Source organism: Antechinus flavipes, chromosome 5 (genome assembly GCF_016432865.1).
Source record: "Antechinus flavipes isolate AdamAnt ecotype Samford, QLD, Australia chromosome 5, AdamAnt_v2, whole genome shotgun sequence".
In the NCBI taxonomy this organism is placed as follows: Eukaryota; Metazoa; Chordata; class Mammalia; order Dasyuromorphia; family Dasyuridae; genus Antechinus; species Antechinus flavipes.
The window spans coordinates 163,396,782-163,420,128 of record NC_067402.1 but is presented as its reverse complement, the minus strand read 5'-3'; the positions used below and the strand labels follow the sequence as shown (position 1 = coordinate 163,420,128).

The 23,347-nt window shown below is 38.0% G+C and overlaps 1 protein-coding gene across 1 annotated transcript in view; it reads left to right on the top strand.

Moving 5' to 3' along the window:
* Window positions 1-11,384: 11,384 nt before the first annotated feature.
* Window positions 11,385-23,347, top strand: part of CAMK1D (calcium/calmodulin dependent protein kinase ID) — a 471,691-nt gene continuing 459,728 nt past the window's right edge. Inside the window, exon 1 of the mRNA XM_051961432.1 lies at window positions 11,385-11,710. Coding sequence (XP_051817392.1) covers window positions 11,619-11,710 — 92 coding nt within the window. The 5' untranslated portion in view covers window positions 11,385-11,618. The remainder of the gene's footprint in view (window positions 11,711-23,347) is intronic.

Sequence of the window (23,347 nt, the reverse complement as noted above, 5' to 3'; positions counted from 1 at the left end):
TATATATTACACATATAATATAGAAATATATTATAATTTAAAAGAAGTATGTTTAATATCTCATAAAATCATCCTGTTTGTGCCTCCATTGAATCTTGTGTTTCCTTCTTAGTTTTAATTAATGTTTTGTGGAGAGCTTTCCTTTTCTCCTTTTTTTTTTTTTAACTTGTGTCACTAATTCATGCCATTTCCCAAAGAGAAGCCCTCTTTTTTATCAAGGAAGATAAAACAAAACAATATATTGGCCATTTCAAAATATGTTTCTTTTTGCACTTCCAAGCTTTTTTGTTGGTGAGTTGCTTCATTGCCAACCTTAGAGGATCATAGATTTAGAATTAGAAAGGATTTTTAGAGGCCAATAGGTTTGATACTCTTCTTTCACAGAATTACTTGAAGCCTAGAAATATTAACTATTTAAGGTGAAAAAAAGTAGGAAATAAGAATTAAGAGCCAGGTTCTCTGCTTCCAAGTCCAATACCTGTTTCATGGTCTCATTTTGGAACCTGTTTAGTGTCGCTATTCTGTAATAAATGATCAGAGTTTTGGGTCTTTCAACATTATTTTCCTTAGAATTACTGATGTTTTAAAATAATTGTAAGTGAGGATCACTTAATTCTTTGTACTAATATTCTCAGAACCTAACATAGTATCTGGAATTTTTCAGGCATTTAATAAATACTTGTTGATTGACTGATTGATTTTGCTTGTTTCACTGCATTAGGTTGTAAGTTTCTCTGAAATCATGAAGCAGCTAGGTGGCACCATGGATACTGGACTTGTACCGGAATACTGGACCTGGAGTCAGGAAGACCTATGTTCAAATGCACTGTCAGATATTTATTTGGGCTCAGCTTCTTTATCAGCAAAATGGGAATGATAATAGCTCCTAACTTTCATGGTGGTTGTGAGGATTAAATGGATCAATATTCAACATCATAATTTTTTAAATATAAAAGTAATATTTCACTATATTAAGAAGCCACTATATGTTTAGCCATTCCCCTAATCTTTTTCCCCTTAGTTTTTTTTTTTTTTGTAATTACAAAAACTGCTGTTGTAACAAGTTGTCTTTCTGTTTGCTTTAGTACCTCATTTTCTTTCAGAGCAGCTAGAATTATGCACACTACATCTTGAAAGAAGAGATAGAAAAAAAAGTGATCCTAGGGACACCAGCATCTGCGATTCAGAGAGGACATCCCTACCATAATGTTGAAATTTCATTTCACTACTACAAATAATGTCAGGTGGATAATTATGTCTGAACTTGGAATGAGAGGTAGGAAGAGAAGGTTTCTTCTCTTGAAGAAACAACAGTTAGAACGGAACATGGACAATTGTTGGTTTCTTGGAAAAGGAGTATGACAAGACTTATTTATTTAGCTTATATGCAGAGTACATCATGTAAAATGCCAGGTTGTATGAATCAAAAACAAGAATTAAGATTTCCAAGAGAAATATCAACAATTTCAAACATGCAGATGATACAACTTTAAGGATAGAAAGTGAAGGAAAATTAAGAAGCCCTTTGATAAGGGTGAAAGGGGAAAGTATAAAATCTGGCTTGAGCCTTAACATTAAAAATAACTAAGATCTCAGCAACTGATTCTATCACTTCCTGGCAAATAGAGGGAGACAAAAATGGAAGCAGTGTCAGATTTTATATTCTTGAGCTCAAAGATCATTGCAGACAGAGATTGCTGCCATGAAATTAAAAGACATTCAGGTACAGCTAGGTGGTACAGTAGCTATATATTGGTGCTGGAATTAGGAGGACTTGAGTTCAAATCCATGCTTAGACACTTGATATTTGCTAGCTGTGTGACTCTGGCAAGTCATTTATGCCCAATTGCCTGGCCAAAAACAAAACAAAACAAAAAGTTCTTTGAAAGAAAAGACGTGGCAAATCTGGACAGCATACTGAAAAGCAGAGACATAAACCTGCTGACAAAGGTTAGACAAAGGTCTAACAGAAGTTAGAGCTTTTCAAATAGCAATGTATGGCTGTGAAAATTGGACTATAGGAAAGTTGAATGCTACAGAATTGATGTTTTTGCAGTGTGGTGCTAGAGAAGACTTTTGAGAATCCTTTAGATAGTAAGGAGGTAAAATCATGTCAAATACTGAAGATGAAGTTTAAATACTTTAGCCACACAATAAGATAAGACTTAATGTTGGGAAAGATTGAAGGCAAAAAGAGAAGGAAAACAGTAGAGTATAAGATGAATAGATAAGTGTCATGAGAACAATGAACATGAGCTTGGAAGGATTTTGGGAAATACTGGAGGATAGAGGGATCTCGTGGGCTATGGTCCATTTGGGTCATGAAGAGTTGGATATGACTGAAAGATTCCTCAACAACAAACAACAAAATTCTCTTGAAGTTAGAGAGCCAGTTTGCTCCCTCAACAAGCTTTTGTAAGGACAGAGGTGGGGAGAAGTGGCAACCGTGAAAGGAAGTTCCAAATTCTGAGTTGCCTTACTAGAGTTATAAAGCAGGAAGAATTTTATCTTCTGTCAGACAGGGAAAACTTTGACTTCTTTCCACCTTGTCAGAGATAGCTCAATCACAGAGAAAGATTTGCCTCAGAAAATGGTTTTAGTTTTGTCTGAGAAAAACATTAGATATAGCCCTTCAGGGATCACCAAGAAAAGTCAGGAGGATGCACAATCACAGCCCCTGACCATATCTGCTGGAGCAACAGATTAAGTAATTTATTTATTTGGTCTTCTAAATGACAATCAATATAGATTTCTGGGAGATAGTGTTCACTGGAAACTATCTACTTTTTTTTTTTTCTAAGAGCTTTATTTAGGATTCCATTTTGTCTTCTGTATAAATTGTGTGTTTGCTAGGAAAAGTGAAGCCAGTACTTGGGGTGTTGTCTGGTTGAGATTTTCTAGGTGGAGGTTATGACCTAATTCCCTAAAGCATATTTCCTTTGTGTATTGTGATAGCCTTGTACAAAAGGGTTATTATTATTATAATCTATTCTAATCTCTTTCTCTCTCTTTCTTCATGTGTAGCTCCATCTCTTTATCTCTGTGTATGTCTGTATGTGTCTCTGTCTCTCTTCATTAGTCCAGGAAACTACAAGTAATAAAATTCCTTCTATCAATGCAATACAATTCTTTTTCAATTTAAAGTGTCAGGTGTAGTTGGGGGAAAGACAGAAAATAAGAGGGGGAGTGACTTATAACTAGGGCCATATAGCCACATGGTCATTATGCTGCCTCTTATTATATAACAGGATAAAATATGCCTTAAGTATGGCACTTAACATCATATACAATCTGGTTTCAACTGATCTTTTTGTACTTAAACACAAAAACAAAAACAAATTCCCTTCATATTCTCTACATTCTTCCCAAACCGAACTTCTTCCTTATTCCCTATGTTCTCTTGCCTTCCTTCACTTGTGAAGGTCTTTGCCCACATCCAGAATGCATTCCTATACTCTGTTGAAATATTTCTCTAAAAAAAAAGAAATATTTTTCTAACTTCTAAGCCTGAATCAGGTACCATGTCTTACATTTAATCTTTCCTGCTTACCCCCAAATAACAATGATTTCCCCCTTCTACTTCTCTATGTATCTTTTCTATATATCTCTTGATTCCTACCTTACATTAATACATATCTGAGTATATGTCATATTTAAAAATAGATTTCAAGCTCTTTGAAGGCAGGAATTATGTCATTACTTTCATTTTTGTATTCTTAATGTTTATCACACTGCCTTATACATAGGATTATAGTGCTTAGGGGGTACTTAGAGATATAGTCCAATACCTTCTTCATCTCATCTTACAGATGTAAGGAAACTGAAACCCAGTTTATTAAGTGTCATTTGCCCAATGTGAAACTATGTTTAGCAGCATCGCCAAAAGTTGGTTCCAGTTCTTCTGATTTTGGTAGGAACTTAATACTTATTTGTTGAACTGAATTTCAATGATTTAGTTAAGTGGGCAAAAAACTTCTGGGAGATAGAATTCTAAATTAGTATGTGCATGTTTGGCTGGAAGAAGGGATATAAAGAGTGTAGTAAAGGCAGAGTTTTGGCAGCTAGTCTTTTTCTATCAAGAATAAACTGGGCCAAACTATTATGAACCTATTGAGTAAATTATCAAATGCCCTGAGAAACAGTTCAGTCTTGACTGGTACAAAAATAAATGACTAAGAGTTTTGATTTGCAAAAGTTTAAACAATCTCAGAGACTTGGATCTCTTCTATATCCAAAAGTCACATTCCAAGGTACAGATCTTCCATTTTGAAAGGTAATGAGAAATGTGCCGTTGGCTAGTGAATGAAAAATAAACATAGCATTAAGAACAAGGTTTAATTTATCTTTTCACATGTCTCAAAATCCTCTCTAGTTTTCCTATTCCTTTCCTTTTTTCTCCCCTTACTCTCTTTCTCCTTCCCAAACCTTGTGCCTGATTTCCTAAAGCCTTAAAAATCCCCTTAAAGTGTTAGTTGATGAAGAATGATTTGTATATTTATATTTGAGCTGAAAAAAATCCTCTTAGAAAAGAAAACATTTTCAGGACTCAGTATATATTCAATTGTAGAATTTTAGGCCCAGATGAGGAAGAGAGATTGGTGATTTTTTTTTAAGAAAGAGGAGAGATTTGAGGATTAAACTCAAATATAAGTGATCATTTACTTTACCTGTTCTAAAGACAGCTCTGATGGTAGAAAACATTTCAGCTCAAATAAGTAATATGTCATATGGTGTTTTTCTTTGTCCTCCCAGAAATACATCCTTAGGCATTTAAACACAAGCATTTGTATGACAGAAAAGGAAATAAACCTTTGTTCCTCTGGTATCAGCTGAGATCAAATTTTTCTTTGGACAATCACTTTATTAGATAGGCCTTGAGATAAATTGATTACCAGGCAAGATGGGTGAAATTATGCAAATAGTTGCCTTTATTCTCAGATTTAGGGTTATCCTCCATTTTACTCTACTTTGCTTTTCATAGTAAATGAACTCAAAGGCGTGTAAGCTTCTGCCCTCTTTCCCACTATCTTGTTGCTCTTATTGTTCCTGGCAAACTCTCTGTTAGACATTTTGTAAATGATTGTTTTTTAATGTATGGAGGTAAATATTAGAGATGAGCAATGTCTGAGTGTTATGTGGTGGGGGGAAGTAATTGCCTATAAAGACAAGAGAAAGGAGAGGGGAAAAAAAAGAGATAACTAAGGTGGGAAAAGGAGGAAGAATGGAAATAGGAAAGTGAGTGGGAGAGAAAAAGAGAATAAAGAAGAGAGAAATAGAAAGAAGGAAGAAAGACAAGAAAGAGGTAGAAAGTGACAGAGGGCAAAGATGGTTTACCTTTGATTTCACTGATACAAAGTATTTGTGACAAGTAAAGGATGGAGTAGTTTTTTTCCCCTTGAGGCAATTAGGATTAAGCGACTTGCCCAGGGTCACACAGCTAGAATGTGTTAAATGTCTGAGATCAGATTTGAACTCAGGTTCTCCTAACTTCAAGGCTGGTGTTTTATCTACTGTACCACCTAACTGCCCCGGAGTAGTTTTTCAAAGTCTTTATTTTATGAAGCAATAAGGACTGTTTGCCTGGGAGATTGGTTATGCTGGCAGTATGAAGGGAATGAGCACTACTCCAACCCAGAAAGCTGGGTCTTTTGAAAAACATTATTGAACTGCTCTAGCCAGGCTGGTCAGTTGATCCCTATTTCTAGGGCCAGATAAGTTTATCCTGTCCTTTCTTAGCATTTAATGAAGTGATGCTTAGTGCAGAATGGAAATTACACATACATATAATGTCTTTCCTTTAAAGCCCAACTCAAATGTCATCTTCTCCATGAAGCCTTTCTAAATCTCTCCAAGTCAATGATCATCTTTTCTTTCTAGGCTCTTATATATCACTTTGTATTTATCTGATGCAAATATAATGTAATGTGTATGTGTGTATGTATAGATATATATGTCTTATTTCTCTGCTGTTGTTCAGTCATTCAGTCAAATCAGACTCTTGCTAACCCCATGAACCACATCATGCTGGAAATCTAAGTCATAGTTGTTTTGATGTCACAATCTAGTCATCTCATTGTCTGCTGTCTCCTTCTCTTTTTGACTTCATTCTTTCCCAATATCAGGATCTTTTCCAATGAATCCTATTTTCTCATCATGTGGCCAAAGTAATTAAGTTTCAATTTTAGTATTTCATCTTCCAACGAATAGTTTGAATTCATTTACTTAAATATTGATTAATTTTACCTCTTTGCTGTGCAAGGGAATCTCAAAAGTCATCTTCAGCATCAAGATTTCAAGTGTATGGAAGCATCCAGCTTTCCTTATAGTCCAACTTTCACAGACATATGTTGCTACTAGGAAAAACCTTAGTTTGACCACATGTCTTTGTTAGCAGGGTGACAACTCTGCTTTTTAGCATGCTGTCCCAGATTTATCATATATTTTCTTCCAAAGTGCAAGCATCTTTTAATTTCATGACTGCAGTCTTTTTCTGCAGTGATCTTTGAGCCCAAGATTATAAAATCTGGCACTGCTTCTATTTCTTCTTCCCCCATTTGCTAGGAAGTGATGGGATAAATTGCCAAGATCTTAGGTATTTTGTTTTTGTTTTGTTTTGGTTTGTTTTTACTGTTAAGCCTCAAGCCATTTACTAGATTGTAGTATCATCAAGGTAGGGACTGATTTGTCTCCCTTAGTGTCTTCTTCTGCTAAGTAGATTTTGAGTCAATCAAACTGAGGCCAAATGTTTAGAACACATGGTCTCTTAACAAATATTATTGATTGAAGAAGGTCTAAGAAAAATGGATTCATGTAACAACTGGTCCTAACTAGGACTACATTCAAAGAATCCCAGAATCTTAGAGTCAGGGGGACATTACAGAGTATCTAATACTATGCATACTTGAATAGGAATTCCCTCATGACATTGGTCACAAATGATCATCCAATTTCACCTCAAAATCCTAGAGTGGGGAGGGAATGTGGGGAACCCACTGTCTCCTTTGAAAGCCTCTTCCACTTTTGGATAGGTTTAACTGTCAGATGTTTTTCAATATGTCAAGGCTAAATTTACCTACTCTGAGTTCTGTCCCTTGTGTCCAAGGAGAACAAGTCAGAACAATCAGGATTACTGTATGAACATGTCCCCCTTATGGATGAGGTTTTTACTGAGAAATGAAACCATAGAGAGCAAGGCTGTTGCTTACCCCTATCACTCATAACAGCAATAAGAACAACTACTACAACTATAGCTAAAACTACTACTTAAAGTTCTGCCATGGCTATCTGTAGAAAGCTTGATGATATGAAGAAAAATAAATCCCTGTCCTCAAGTAACTTAAAATCCATCATGGGATAGGAGACTTGTACACAAATAATTTCATTTTAGAATACAATTAAATGCAAAATGAAGGTCAGAAAGAGTAGTATGAGAGTTTTAAGGAGGGAGGTATTACCTGTAGCAGTGGAAATCATGGAAGACTTCATGGATGAGGTGATGAGGTAACCTTGAAGGAAGATTTTCTTTAGATGTGGGGGAAGGGTGGAGGATAGGAGGTAAGTTCTAGGATATGGCCTGTACAAATGCAAGGAGATGAGTGAGAGCAAGATGAGAAGAAATGGCTAGTATTCTAGGGTAGCTGGAAAGGACAGTGTGTGATAATATGTTGCTCTTCAGCCAGCTTCTACCTTTCTTCAGAACTGAAGTTACCCACATCTGTTACCCCTGGATCTGATTGATGAATCTTATTTTTCCTAGTTCTAGGCAGACTATATAATTTCTCAGCCATCTCCCTGCCTTGGGTCCTACCCCATCCTATCTTTTTGAACTTTAACATTGAGAACAGTAATCATATCAACTTAACCATTTTTAGTGGGGACTTATTCAACTGCTTTCCAACTTCAACCATCATTCATCTTGACTTCTTTATCAAAATGTTTCCTTCCAGTTAAGTGCTGTCTTTCACTATAGAACTGTATTAGAATTGGGCCAGAATCAGCCTCTAACTTGTGAGTTACAGGTTATCACAGACTAGAGACAAGATATTCAGGTATCAAGCAGAAGTTTAATTAATTTCAAAGAGAGGAAAACATTTGCAAGGGGAAGTCCTCCTGAGGAGGAGGGCTTACCATGCTGGGATAAAGTCAGGGCTTATATACATGAAAAACCAAGTGGGCTGGACCATGAGATAATCATTCTTAGGTCTTGAGTAGCAGTTCTCAAGGTATTTTCACACATGGACAATGCAGGCATTCTTAGGAACAGTCTCCAAATTGATTGTCTTACAAGCACAGAACAAGAGTTAGTGTGGCAGTACCTTGATTGGTTCAGATTGTGAGCATGTCAAGAGATGTGGTGGATCAGTTGCTTCTGGCTCTCAGGTTCCTTGGGAAAATGGAGAACTTCTTCAGTGAACACCTGGTGATTGTCAAAGCAATCAAAATACTTTGCCAGAGGGTAAGATCATCCAGAGTGCAAAGGATTATTGTTATGCCAAGCTCAGGGCATAGTCTGCTTGTGGGCCTTAACTCTGAGAAACAGGGTATCTCTAAAATATTTTAACAGATATTTACCAGATGCCCCCCCTGGAGGCAGGACCTGTTTTGCTTAATTGTATTTTTATCCTCAGTGCTTAGCACAGTCCTTGGCACAGAGAAAGTGCTTGATAATTTTTTTTTTAATTCATCCATTTGGCTGGAAAAGCAGTCTGCATCGAGATTAAGGTAGGCCTTTTATGTCAGTCTTAAGAATTTGTCTTTCATTTTGCATGCAGTTCTGAACATTTTTAAAGGAGCTGATGGATAAGGTCAAATCTGTGCATATGAAAGATTACTCTCACAGATGTGGAAAAGGGAGATTAGATAAGAGAGTCTGGTGGCAGAAAGTCTAGTTAGGAAGCTCAGCAGTAGTAGGCCATACAGTGATAATAAGTATCTGAACTAGGATGATGGCAAGTATGAGCCGGGGAAGGGGGAGGGAGGGTGGTGGTGTTAGATGAGTAGGATAATGGGAGAGATATTGCAAATGTCAAATGAAAAGAATTTTGCAATTATCCGACTGGGAGTGTCCTGGGGGTGGTAGTGGGAAGGGAGGAGGCTCTGCTTGACTAGGGAGATTGCAGTCAAGGAATTTCAAAGCCTGTTTGATTTGGAGAATGGTGGACTTTGAGTAGGAATAGGGAAGGACCAGGGAGGACCAGGTTTGAGAATGAGGAGAATGAGTTCCATTTTGGAAATATTTGGGGTGGCATATAGTGAATATTCTGAGTAAAAATATATAGCAGATAGTTGAAAATACGAAACTAGAACTCAGGGGTGTAAGGTTATTTGATGGGAGAGATTTTTTTTTGAAAAGGGAGGGGGAAATGAGAATCTTAATGTAGTCACTGCAGATTATCAGGCAATGAAGCGGCTTTCTGATAAGTGGACACTGAGAAAGGGATAGATCAGATCAGATCCAGAAAGTGTACCGCAGAGATACCATGAGAAGTTGAAGATATCTATTCTAACTTTTGAGGCAGGGATGTCTAACCCTAACTCCACCTTTGCACGTTACTTGTACTTTTCATATCTCCTTCCCCCATGTACACACACACATACACACACACAAACAGTCGAGGAGGACTGCCTAGCAAAGTCTCCGATAGAAAAAAAAAATGCAGCAGCCCAGTGCAACACTCGACTTGAGCTGACTGTTGCGTAGCCAGGGAAATCCCAGCAATTGGGACGGAAGATGGATGTTTGGGGACACGTGGAAGGGGAAGAGAGGGGCTCACGATCCTGAGCTTTTTGTAATTTTCCTGGCTTCTGTCAAGGCAGCTGGTGTTGAGGAGGAGTTGGGGGTGGGCAGAAGGTTGAAGGGAAGCCGGAGTGGGCAGAGATGGGGGAAGACTCGCACGTGACAACTACTCCATACAGGGTTCTGGGCTGCGGTAGAGCATTACCGTATGCCCATTCCCGGGCCATCCCCCTCTGTCTTCCTCATTCACCTCCTCGCACCCAGCAGCATTATGCCTGAAGTCCTGCTCTTTAGAAAGGTAAAGGCATTAGGGCCTGGCAAGGTTCAGGCTCTCCTTTTTGCCCCTCGAAACTCTACTGCAATACTCTTAAGGTCTATCTCCCCCAGCTCCCCCCCTCAGCTTTCCCTCCCCCCACCCCCTCCTCATTATTTGACGTGCGCGCGTTTTTGGTGCAATGCGAATTATCTCTAGTCATTCAGTCTAGAGGGGTTTTGACAGCCGGGGAAAGCCGGGAGCCGGCTCAGTCTGGGCTCTGGAGTCGAACGCCCACCTACACCTTCTCCACCATCACTTCCTCCTTCTCCTCCCATTGCTATAACGACGAACTACAGCCTGCAAACCACAAAGTGATATTGATACAAGCCAAACAACCACCACCGCCACCGGCAGCAGCGGCCGCAGCAACAGCCCCAACCAAAAGACCCGGGTGGAAGGGAAGGGGAGGAGAGGAGAGCCGTGTGGGTGTGTGCGCGTGTGTGCCTCTCTGTCACTCAGTCCCTGCCCGGCCCTTCGCCTCCCTCGCATAGCACACGCACTGTGCGTGCCCACCCTCTCCGCCTCCTGGGTGCCAACTTCCAGGGCACTTAAGCAGGCGGACACTCGCTGCTCCTCCTTCTCTTTTCCCTGTGACTGAGAATAGAAACTCCCATCTCTTCTCAGCCGGTGTTTCCCCCCGCACAAAATAAATCTTCCTACAGAACATCACTTTTAGAAGGTCCCCCACCCAGGGCTTTTCTGAAGAAATGAAATAGAGCAGGGTTTCCCTCTCGTGTCTCTACATCCCTTTATTGCCCCTCTCCACTCTAAGGAGTATCAAAGTAGCCGGGACAGGAAGCTCGGAGCCCCTCCGGGCCCGGGGAGACCTGGGTGGGGGGAATTCCCCCCTCTGGCTGGGACCATTGTAATTGGTGGGTTTTTTGCAGGGGGGAGGAGGGCAGGGCAGGGCGTCTAAACCCAAGCGCTGCGGAGTAAAGACATCCCCGAAGGCAGCAAACCAGAGAGAGAGAGGGAGGGGAGAGTGGGAAGAAGGAGGGAGGGAACCAGAGAGGGAGCGAGGGAGGGAGAGAGGGAGGAGAAAAAGGAGGCAAGAAAAGTAGCTGAAAGTGGGGTCTGCAGCGGGCGGTAAAGGAGCCGTTTGAGCAGCGGCAACCGAGACAGCGGCGGCGGCGGCAGCGGCGGCGGCAGGAAGTCTGTGCCAGAGACGAGCAGAAATAAGAGACCCTGAGAGACCGAGGCAGAAAGAGTGAAAGAGGAAACTGCAGAAGAGGAAGCACCGCTGCAGTTGAAAGTCTTTTTCTGGTTCCCTCTCTGAGCATCTCCCTCGCACGCACGCACGCCGGCAGCAGCAGCAGCAGCAGCAGCAGAAGCGGCGCCCGAGGTGCTGGTGTTGGTGGTGGTAGTGGAGGAGGAGGAGGAGGGTTAGTCTGCTCTCCATCCATTCAGGACCTGCACATTTCACCTCCACGCCTGTTCTCCTCGAACCCCTCGACTCCCCTCCCTTTTTGGTTCCACAGCTCTACGCACTCCCTTCTCCAGCCCCGCCGCACCACCCCCACTCTCCCTCTCAGTCGTCCCTCCACCTCCCCCAGACACTCGGCTGCCATGGCCCGGGAGAACGGGGAGAGCAGCTCCTCTTGGAAAAAACAAGCCGAGGACATCAAGAAGATTTTCGAGTTCAAGGAGACCCTGGGAACGTAAGTAGGGACTGGAAGGAGGGGAAAGGGTGGAGGCGGCGGCCGTGGCCGTGGCTGTGGGTACTGTGGCGGCTCCCACTGCTACTGCACCGAGCCGGGATCGCAGTGTCCTCATTGTCCCACTCGAAGCTCTGCAGATTCTCCCTCCAACACCCAGACGTGTGTGTCCGTGCTCTGGGAGCCCGGCATACGTTCCCACCCCGGGCTGTGGTGTGAGCTCGTGGCTTTCAGAGAATAGCTCACCCAGAGGTTGATTCCCTCCTCCCCCTCCTAAATTCTATCCATCTTGTGCCCAGGTCTGAATATGGTGAATATTTACATTATGCGTACATTGAATATTTATTTACACTGTGTTTTTGTACCTATATCAATGGACATGCTGTCCAAAACACAAAGAGTTCAAGAATGATAGGATTTTGTATCACTTATTTAGATAATACATGTGTAAAGTAAATGTTTACATGCACATGACATAATTGACAAACACAACAGCTAGTTATTTAAACAGCAAGTACTGGGTGTGTTTGAATATACTCATGTTTTATATCATCAGATAATTCTACTGTGATCAGGGTCACATGTGGGTAGATCTTTACGTCTATGTGTATCTATGCATATTATAGTATGCAGAGACACTTGTTTATCTCAGTAGCTCCTAGCAGTGTCACTGGCAATTCAGTTTGACTTCTATGCTATATCCTAAAACTGACGGACACAGTTAAGAAGAACATAAATAATTGGAAGATACTGGAAGATTTTTTCAGCGTTTTATGTAGTTTAATGGTTGCTGATGCATCTTTCATCTCTTAGCTAATATTGGAGGGGTTTGTTTGGGGAATCAGATTGGGAGAGATAACAGCAAAGGGGAACTGCACAAAGTGCAAAGGCTAATATGAACAAAAGTTATCTTCTTCCCCTTAAATTTCTACATGCATGCATGTGTGTATGTGTATGTGTGTTTGTCTATGGAAAGCACTTGAGTCTTGGTTGTTGTAGAAGAAGCATAGCTGTTAAGGGAGAAAAAAAGGGGGGAGTCTGGAACTGTCATGTTTGATCAATCAGCTTGTTCTTTGGTGCCCTGTTTTTTTTGGCAGTTCGAGGGTTTTGAATATGACTTGCCTTCAAGCATAGCCAGTGTCTATTGCAGCTACAAATAGTTCTTATTAGCAGAGGACAAAATAAAGAGAAGTTGTGAGATATTTTCATATCAAGTACTTTAGATTCTAATTCCAGCATCTCCCTGATGCTTCTTTAGAGAAGATTGTCATATGCATGTGGCAGTAAAGTGTGGTGGTGTAGAAAGAGCAAGCTTTGCATGGGTTTGAACCCTGATTCTCTCTATCATTTTACTAAATGGTATGATTTTAAATGAGTTATTTTAATCCCAACAAGTCTTAAGTTTTGTTACCTTTAAAATAGTGATAATAATAGTTGTTCTATCTGTCTTAAAGTGCCAGAAAAATCAAATTTGATGATAGAGGGGTATTCAAAAAGTCACAGTGCAGTTTTAATCCCTTAGAGCTTGAAATTGTACTAAGATTTCTTGAACAACCTTTTTTTTTTGACCTCTAAAAACATTACTTTAACTGTATAGACTATATAAATGCAAAACGTGGTAATAATAGCAAACACTATTATTATTATTAGGCAAGAATAATATTTTTCTGATTTTAGGTCTATTTAAAAATAAGATAAAAGAACTTGGGCTTTAATGGAAAGGGAAGCTTTTTGTTGTGAGAAAATGAGCAGTTAGTGGACTAGTTTGCTTAAAAACTTTTGAAAATACTTTTGAGGTTTATTCAGGTGCTTCTGTTCTAACTCAGCTACTCAGGTTACTGGGTAATAAAAAGCTTGCCATTGCTTGTCATCCTAGGTATGTGATTCTTGGGCTTCAAGAGGATGCATTTGGAAAGAGTGAAATCATAGTAGGAGAGTCTGTTCATTAAAGTGGCATGTTTGATTTTCTCAGTGTGATTTGTTCCCCAATTCATTCCTCAAACCTGTTACTTCTATAGCTTAATTTAATTTCCCCAGATAGGCTAATGTAGTTTCCCTTAGCTGACTTTTTTGTTGTTGGTAGATGAACATGGTATCTTCATCTCTGCAATGGCTAAAAGCTGCTGAAGATTAACCCAGGTGTTTCACTGGGTTACAGTGAACAGACTTCCTCTGTTATTGTTGCTACTGCTGTAGATCTGTTGCATGTGATTCAATCTTTATGATAGAATGAAGTTTATATTCAGGAGCTAAAGAAAGTCAAAGAGCCCTACATGAGCAATTTCTAGGACCCATGACATTTTAAGAGAGCTCTCTGCTCTCTTAAATGCATAGATCTCCATTATAGATGCTAAAGAACTGCATTTTTAGGAAGGAAAAAAAAAGGACTTTGAGACGCATGGTGGAGTAGGGAATAGGGAGTCTGATTAGGAGGCAAGACTTGTATCCAAATCCTACTTCAGCCAATTTCTATCAGGGGAACCCTAGATAAATAACTTCCCCTCTCTGTCCCCTCTGCAAGGAGTTGGGTGCAATGACATTTTGGTTCCTTTCAGTTCTCAGGCTATGAGTCTATAATCCTTTGGAAGAATATTTGTATCAAGTTCCCCTAAAGGGCTAGACATGGGTTTCAGTTCTTTTCCATTCTATACTCCTAACAATGATAAGAACAATTAAAGCACAGTAATCAATTAATGCCAATAATCTTGAACTTTCTAAAAGTGATTGGTCCCTAGTTCTGGATACATTATTTCCCTCTTCAATAAGTTCAGGTGACCTTGGCTAGTGTTTAAATATGGAAGCTGTTGCCAGTCCATTCATGGTTGATTTTGAGCCTTGGCCTCTTATTTCTATTTGTAAAGAAATTTAGCTAAGGGAAGTATAGACATTGGCATTAGGATTGGAAAGCATTTTTCTTGTGTCCTATAGTTTTTCTCCTTCCTCCCTCTTTCCCTTCCTTCCTTCCTTCTTCTTCCTTCCTTCCTTCCTTCCTTCCTTCCTTCCTTCCTTCCTTCCTTCCTTCCGTCCTTCCTTCCTTCCTTCCTTCCTTCCTTCCTTCCTTCCTTCCTTCTTTCCTTCCTTCCTTCCTTCCTTCCTTCTTTCCTTCCTTCCTTCCTTCTTTCCTTCCTTCCTTCCTTCTTTTTTGGTTGCATTTTCATAATATTTCTGGGAGCGTTGAATGGCCATTACCTATTGTCCCTTTTTGCCTCTCCTACATTTTTATTGAAAAGCACAGGTAAGTATGAAGGTACATCCCTTTCCTAAATAGTTCAAATAAAAGATGAGAACTTGCATTCTAACTTTTATATTCAACTTTATAGCTGACTGAGACAGCTTACATCCTTTGTGAAACTGAGCATTGAGTGACAGAGGGTAAAGGGGAGAGCGATTAAGTCCATTTAGTTAAATTGAGGGTCATTTTAAAGGGGGGGCATAGGGAAAGGGCTTGATTTTTTTGGCATATGTCACATACATACAGTTGGAACTGAAGGATGAACAGAAACTGAATAAGATAAGGGTAGTCTAGCAAAAAAGGTTCTAGAAGAAAGTCTAGAAGAAAACTTGGGTGGATTCTGGAATTTATGCTGATTGTACCAGTGAAGCAAGACTTAGGTCAAATGTTTCAAAACCTTTCATGTTTCAGGTTAACCTCCTTTAAAATGAGGATCATAATACTTAGCCACCTTAGGGAATAAGGTGGTGATATTTATTAACATTTATTTATTTATAGAATGTTTCTAGAGTCCTGGCACAATATGAAAGTATATCAGTATGATAAAACAGTAAGCCAGGAGTAGCATTCATTTATGTGTACGTATTTGCCAAATCTGCTATCAGTCAACTGCAGCGATCTCTTAACAGCTTCTGAAAAAACACTAGAATCTATTATTTGGAGCCATACAGATATAGGAAAAAAAACATTGGTAGTTTGCCTAATAAGAACTCCTTATTCATTAAAGTCAGTATCATCATTGCCATTTATAAAACACACAAGTTTAGAGAAAAAGATATTAGTAATGGCCATATCCCACATAATGCTTTTCTGCAATTTAAATATATATTTTCAGTTTGAAAGTGATAGTTCCTAGTAATAGTATTGCTTTTTTACATTTTTTAGTGTAGACTCAAAAAACAAATTGAAGAGACATTGTAAATGGAAATTTAGTTGACTGGGCAATGTACTGTGGTCTAATAGGAAGGGACAATAGCTAGGTGTAGAAATGAGAGAAAGCTGGGTTCTTGTCTTGGTTCTACATGTGTGACTATAGGTGAATCTTCTCTGGACCTTTGATAACCTCGTTAAAAAAGGATTGATGATTTTCAAAGACCTTTTCAGCTATTATATATATAATATATAATATATAAAATATATATATGAATTACTTTTGCTGTAAATACAGCATGATCTGGCAATTGCAGAATGAAATTAAGTTAGGTCAGTGAGTTCTTTCTTATGGACCTGCTTATATCCCCTACTAGTGGCAGAGTGAAACTGACTATAAGACTATGAAAATTCATCCTTCTTAATGGCACTAATACTGGCCACAAACTTTTTCAGTCAAGGGCCACCTGCTGAGTGATATTATGCATAGAAAAGTAGAAATAGAAATTTTAGCATAAGGGGTTGTCTTACTTGCTGATATCATATTGATGTAACTCATCAGAAAAATTCTGGATGCATCCACTCTTTGAGTCCATATGTGAAAATTATGAACCTGATTGGAGTATGGAGTAGGGGGATTGAAGAGGAGAGGGAGGAAATACAAAGTTTCTGGCAAATCTGGCAGACTTTTACAAAAGTTATTTACCCTGGAATCATTCAGCATTTTAGGGTCATCGAGAGCCTTTTGAAGTGTTATTTCAAGAGGAAAAAGGATGTTTAAGAGGGGTAGGGAAAGTCCTGACTTGTCATCAAAGGGAATTGCTTTCATAATCTCTGTTTTAGCACTTTCAATTATTCATTTTCTGTTTTCTGAGACATGATATGAATTCAGTCATTCAATATTATTGAACAAGTGTTTACTGAATGCCTCTTATGCCCAGTCATTGTCTGATGATTTTGTATACATCTTAGTTATTCATGGATCTTTTAATTTTGAAGATGTATTATTGCAAACTATTGAAAAGAATTTCCCTTCGAAGTACCCATTATTGTCGGTACCTTCTTTCCTTAGATGGACTTTCCTGGTGTTTTATAGTGTTTCAAATGAGATCATATATACAAAGTGCTTTGTAAATCTTAAAACCTCATATAAATGTTAGCTATTTTGATAATTATTACTATTACTCTGTGCAGAATAGCCGTTTTTCATTCTCTGATAGCAAGAAATCCTCTGATAGCTTATTTGGACAAAGGTATTTTAAATGCACTCTTTTCTGTGACTGAGGGGAAATCATTGTGTTTTTGATATGTCCCACAAAGGATTGAAATGTTTGCAGCAGGAAAGATTGTTTTGCTACCTTTGAAAATGCCTTCACTTACCTGCAGGGATGAATGTGGGGGGAGCTGTGTCACTTGCTACACTAGCATACAACTCTTTCAACTGATTTGGGAATTTAATCCCCAAAGGTTAAGTGGAAACAACACAAATGTTAATATGGCTACTTTTTTTTTCTCCTTCTTGCTAGTATGTGTTTGAAATGAATGTCAAAAAACACCCCCAAAACCAAAAACTTCCTACTGAAGAAAACTCTATTGTGCACATTTGTGGAACTCTGGGAAAAAGAACAGACCTTGATGAGATGTAATCTTCTCTGCCAGTGACTAAAGTGAGTTGTTATCTAGAAAAAATTGTGCAGTTAGATTTAGGACCTTAATCAACACACTGAAAACGTTTGCATTTCTGTGGTGGTTACTTCTATAAGGTCAGGGGAGGATCTTAAGGGTTAATTTGGTGAGTTTTTTTCTTTGACTATGTCCACAAAGCCCCTTAATCTCTCCTTTCCCCAAACAAATCTTTTTAAATCCCCATCAATCTTTCTCCTCCTCCTTCTCTGTGGAAGATTAGTCTCATTTTAAAGGTAGTGGATGTAACCTTATTGGTCAATCTTTGCAGCCCCTGGCAGTCAAAATTGCTCACAAAGCATAGCAAAGACCCGTGACAAGTGGAAGTTCCTGTCTTCTCCCTCATTTAGATTTAGAGCATTTATTTCCAATTCTTTAAATGAACAGAGACTGTTTTGTGGAATAAGGGCATTAGTTTCTTGTGTGTCGAATCTATGAATCCACATTTTACTCTTGATTCCAGTTGCACAATTTTATGTCCATAGGGTGGCTAAAATACAAAGGACATCTTGATCCAGAAATAAATACTAACAAGACACTTGATTCCAAATCATGTACTAGTATGTTGATTTTATGTTCTGATGATCTAAGGCAGTGCTGTCAGATTCATATGCAACCCACACTAAAAGATTCCGTATATACATGTTGTTTTAGAAAGCCAAGTAAGACCATTATCTATCTTCTATTTTATTTTTATTTGTTAAATACTTTTCAATTACATTTTAATTTGGTTCTGGCTATATCACACACAAATTTTTAATATTTGCATATTGATTATCCAGTTTGGTTATTAAACAGACTCTACTAAAGTTAGCCAAAACCCAGATTAGGTATTGTGGTATAGTAGAAAGGATAATGCCTAAGAAGCATTTGGTCTCAAATTCTACCTCTCATAGCCACTCCCTTTATGAAAGTGTATGAAAATTTTTTACCCTCCCTGGACTTAAGTTTCCTCCTAAATCAAATGAGAGATAGATTAGATGGCTACTTTTTCTATGACTTAAAAATGAAAATTACAGGCCATATTACTTTATGTTCTAGCAGGCCAAATAGTCTGCAATAATCATTTACAGTTTTGACTTTCCTGATATTTCAACAGATTGGAGAAGATGTAGAATCCTTCCCATTGATGTCAAACAACAAAGAATCACTCCTTACAGGATCAAATGAAATAATATGTGCAAAGTATTGCATAAATACCAGTTATTGGTATTATTTATTTTTATTCTACAGAGCAGCTAGGTGATACAGTGAATAGAGGCCTGGAATTAGGAAAACCTGAATTGGAATGTGAAAAAGTCTCTTAACCCCAGTTGCCTCAGTTTCCTCATCTGTAAAATGAAAGAAATGCCAAACTAATCTTTTTTTTTTAATAACTTTTTATTGACAGAACCCATGCCAGGGTAATTTTTTACATTATCCCTTACACTCACTTCTGTTCCGACTTTTCCCCTCCCTCCCTCCACCCCCTCCCCCAGATGGTAAACAGTCCTATACATGTTAAATAAGTCATAGTATATCTTAGAAACAGAAGGTAGAAATAACCCGGGAAGAAAAACCAAAATGCAAACAGTTTACATTCATTTCCCAGTGTGCTTTCTTTGGGTGTAGCTGCTTCTGTCCATCATTGATCAATGGAAACTGAATTAGGTCTCTTTGTCGAAGAAAAACACTTCCATCAGAATACATTCTCAAACAGTATCGTTGTTGAGGTATATAATGATCTCCTGAGGTATATAATGGTTCTGCTCATTTCACTTAGCATCAGTTCATGTAAGTCTCTCCAGTCCTCCCTGTATTCATCCTGCTGGTCATTTCTTACAGAACAATAATATTCCATAACATTCATATACCACAATTTACCCAGCCATTCTCCAATTGATGGACATCCATTCATTTTCCAGTTTCTAGCCACTACAAACAGGGCTGCCACAAATATTTTGGCACATACATGTCCCTTTCCCTTCTTTAGTATCTCTTTGGGGTATAAGCCCAGTAGTAGCACTGCTGGATCAAAGGGTATGCACAGTTTGATAACTTTTGGGGCATAATTCCAGATTGCTCTCCAGAATGGTTGGATTCGTTCACAACTCCACCAACAATGCATCAGTGTCCCAGTTTTCCCGCATCCCCTCCAACATTCATCATTATTTTTTCCTGTCATCTTAGCCAATTTGAATGTCAAACTATTCTTATATCTTTGCCAAGAAAATCCCAAATGAGATTGCAAAGAGTCAGATATCACTAAACAAGAAGAATAACATTTTTGTTTTGGCTGTAAATGAGTAGTAGCAGGTAGGAGCAGAAGTGGGAGGAAAAGATTAGCATATGTTGGAAGTGGATTTAGAGGGGTTGGAGGGACATCGAAGTACTTTACCTTGAAAGCAAAATCAGACTTCTGCAACCAGAAACATTCTTCAGTCAGTTAAGAACACATGTTGAATATTCGATGAATATAGGCCATTCAGCAGAACAGTAGTATTTGAAGAGTGTCAGGCATTTACCATGCTGTGTGCAAGCATGTGCTCCATTTAAGTAGTCTAGTATTAACAAAAGAACCCATAGTCTAAAACTTTCCAAATGCTCTATTCTGTTTTAATGTGGCCTATTTTGTCAGCTATTACAGGCTTATGACCTCGCCTTCATTCTCTCTTTATACCTACACTGGCTTCCAAGGCTGTTTTTCTTTTTGCCCTGTCTATAAGAGTTTGGACAAGAATCTTTTAAAATAACTTTTATGCCAAACTAAGTAGTCATCAAAAAAAACAAACATTCAAATAAAAGCATTTACAAAACTATAAACTCCAAACTATTTATATGTATATAAATAACAAAACAATGAGTAATATCTCCTCCTGAGTCTTATGCTGATTTCTTTTTCTTCTGCACACTTAGTAGATGTTATTACTATTTTAAAAAATATGTTTCAAATGAATATTTATGTTCTGATCTGTCTCCCCTCTGTGCCAGTTCCTATGCTTTTCAATAACCTTTGGTGTCTTCATATTTTTATGGCACAATAATATTCTATTGCATTAATATATTCGACTATTCCCCATTCCCCACTTTTCCATTTTTATATTATTAATAAATAATTTATGAATATTTTCCTTTTAGTAATGTTATGAGGGGAAAGTGCTAGTTTGAGGTGTTTTTGGCTAAAGGTTTTGTAAATGCATTTTTCTTTTTTTTTTTTAATTTAAATTTTATTTTATTTAATAATAACTTTGTATTGACAGAATCCATGCCAGGATAATTTTTTTACAACATTATCCCTTGCACTCGCTTATGTTTCGTTTTTTCCCCTCCCTCCCTCCACCCCCCCGCAAGATGGCAAGCAGTCCTATATATGTTAAATATGTGTAAATGCATTTTTCTTAACTGTAATTAAAAATAATACAGGATCATAGAATTTAGAATTGAAAGATTAAAGGTCATAATCTGATCCCTATTTTGTACAGATGTGGAAACTAAGGTTCAGAGCAATTAAATGACTTAACCAAAGTCACACCAGTATCTAGTATTTCAAGTCAGGATCTCCAAATTCAATTCTACTATCCATAACCCATAACTATTCTTCTTCCCTTGGTACCACTATGCCTCCCGTTCTCAAAGTAAATACTTCTCCCCTCTATTCAACATTCCTTTAATGTTTTCTCTTCTTTCTTCATGATCCATCATGTTTTGAAGTTATTTAGCTCATTTTTAATAGCTTCATATTGTGATTTTTTATGATTTTTGCTGAAATATGCCATATCCATTTTGTATGTTAGAATACATTAAAATAATAATGTCATGTACACAGGTGGAATTATATGTATTTCATATTTTTATACTTTTAAAAATATCCCAAATGATTGGTTAGTTTTATATAATTTTGTAAGGTAAGTATACTAAATACTAGGTTAATTATGGATTTATGCAATTCATGAATTGCCTATATTTTTCTTCTGCGTCCTTTTAAAATAACAAACTGCTGTTATTTTGTTTCAGTGTTCATTAACATCTTTGTTAGAGGGTAAACAGAGGGAAAATGTCATTCAGATCTGGAATTAGTCAAAATTTCTTCTGGTTTTCTGTTTCCCTTGACAAAAAACAATAGAGAGTTATTATCCTCAATCTGAGACTCAGGGAAGTTGTGATTTTCCTAAGTTACACAGGTAGTTAGGATTAGGATACCAAAGTAAAATTTTATCTATTTAAAAATTTTGCTTTTGACTGACCCTGTATTCAAGAAATCAAAGGAAATGTTTTTTTTTCCCTCTTTTCCTTAGCTTTCTTTTTCTATCCCATGTTTTCTCTCATTCATCACTGAAAGATTCTTTACTTTTGGACTCCAGAGCTAAGGCTAGTACTATTCATGCAATCATTTAGCCATATGATACTCCGAATAATCATATTATTGCCCAACCTGAGAACAAAACCATTACTATAATATTATTTTTATGAGAAAATCTTTCCTAGATTCTAACCAACTAACTTAAAAATGATTGAATCTTTTGGAACACAATCCCATTCCTAAAATGAGTTCTGTCTGTACATTGCAGTAATGTGCAACTCAGATTACTTTTGCTTAGAACAGCATAATTATCTGATGACACAATTTACCATGGTTAGGATAAATGATTTGCCTCTTTAGCCCCTTCAATTCCATCAGCTTCAGGAGTATGAAGAGGTTCTGTATGTAATGGCTTTAATGAACCAGATGGTAGTGAAAGAGTATTGATTAACCTTTGTAAAAATAGATTGCTGTTCTTAGGAGGTGGGATTATAGTCTTTAAAAATCCTGTTTCCATGAATTTAAATGACTTTTGGGGCAGCTAGGTGGTGCAATGAAGTCAGGAGGATCTGAGTTCAAATTTGAGACTAGCTCAGTGACCCTGGACATTCACTTACCCTCCTTCCCCCCATTTGCTTCTGTCTCTCACTCACCCAAAATAACTCTTTTGTTGCATAGTCAGAGATTGCATGATTTGTCAGTAATGAGATCACAAAACTAGGCCTAGCTTACCCAATCATATTCACACACATTTCAATGTATCGTTTTGGATGGATTTTATCTGGCTTTTTTCAGGTATTTCAAGTTGCTGTATATTCACACTTTTTTGTTAAAAATGTGGATTTAATTCAGAATAATTGAGTAGATTCCATTTAAGTAATATGTCTTTTGACCAAGGGAATTTCTTGATAAAATTAAGCTAATTGTTGAATCAATCTTAGGTAGTCTAGCCAAGAGTGACTTAGGCTGTGCAGATTTTTTATTAGTTTCTGATTTATCTTCTGGAGGATTATATTATGAGTAATCTGTCTTTGTTCCTACCAAGCAGGCAATGACCTAAGAACCTAATAGGAACATAATAACCAGGCAGTTTGCTTGATATTCTTAAATTGTAGGATCTGTTGGTGGTCTATGATTGGAATGTACTTATGAGAAAAAAGAAGAGAAGAGGATTGAGAGTCATTGTAAGTGATCTCTAAGAAAAGCTCTCAGAATTACTCAAAGTTGGGGCAAGGATTAGCAGAAAGATAATTTGGGTCAGGGAACAAATTTTCTGAGTATAAAGATAGACTGAATTAAATCTTTGCTGATGACCAAGATGATGAGGGAGGAGGAAAAAGTGACCCTTTCTCCTTTTTCTCCCTCTCTAGGAAGGAGCTAAATGTATGTATGTGCTATTGATTTCCTCTTCCATTCTCATCTGAGCTACTTGAGAGGTAGTCAAGGCTTGGAAGCGCTATTCTTTTTCCAGAAGTTTTCTTTTTGTCTTAAATTGTTACTCTGTGAGAAAGTTAGTTGACCAAAACTTAGGTTGTTGGATGTGTTGATTAATTCAAAATAATATTAAAAGGAACAA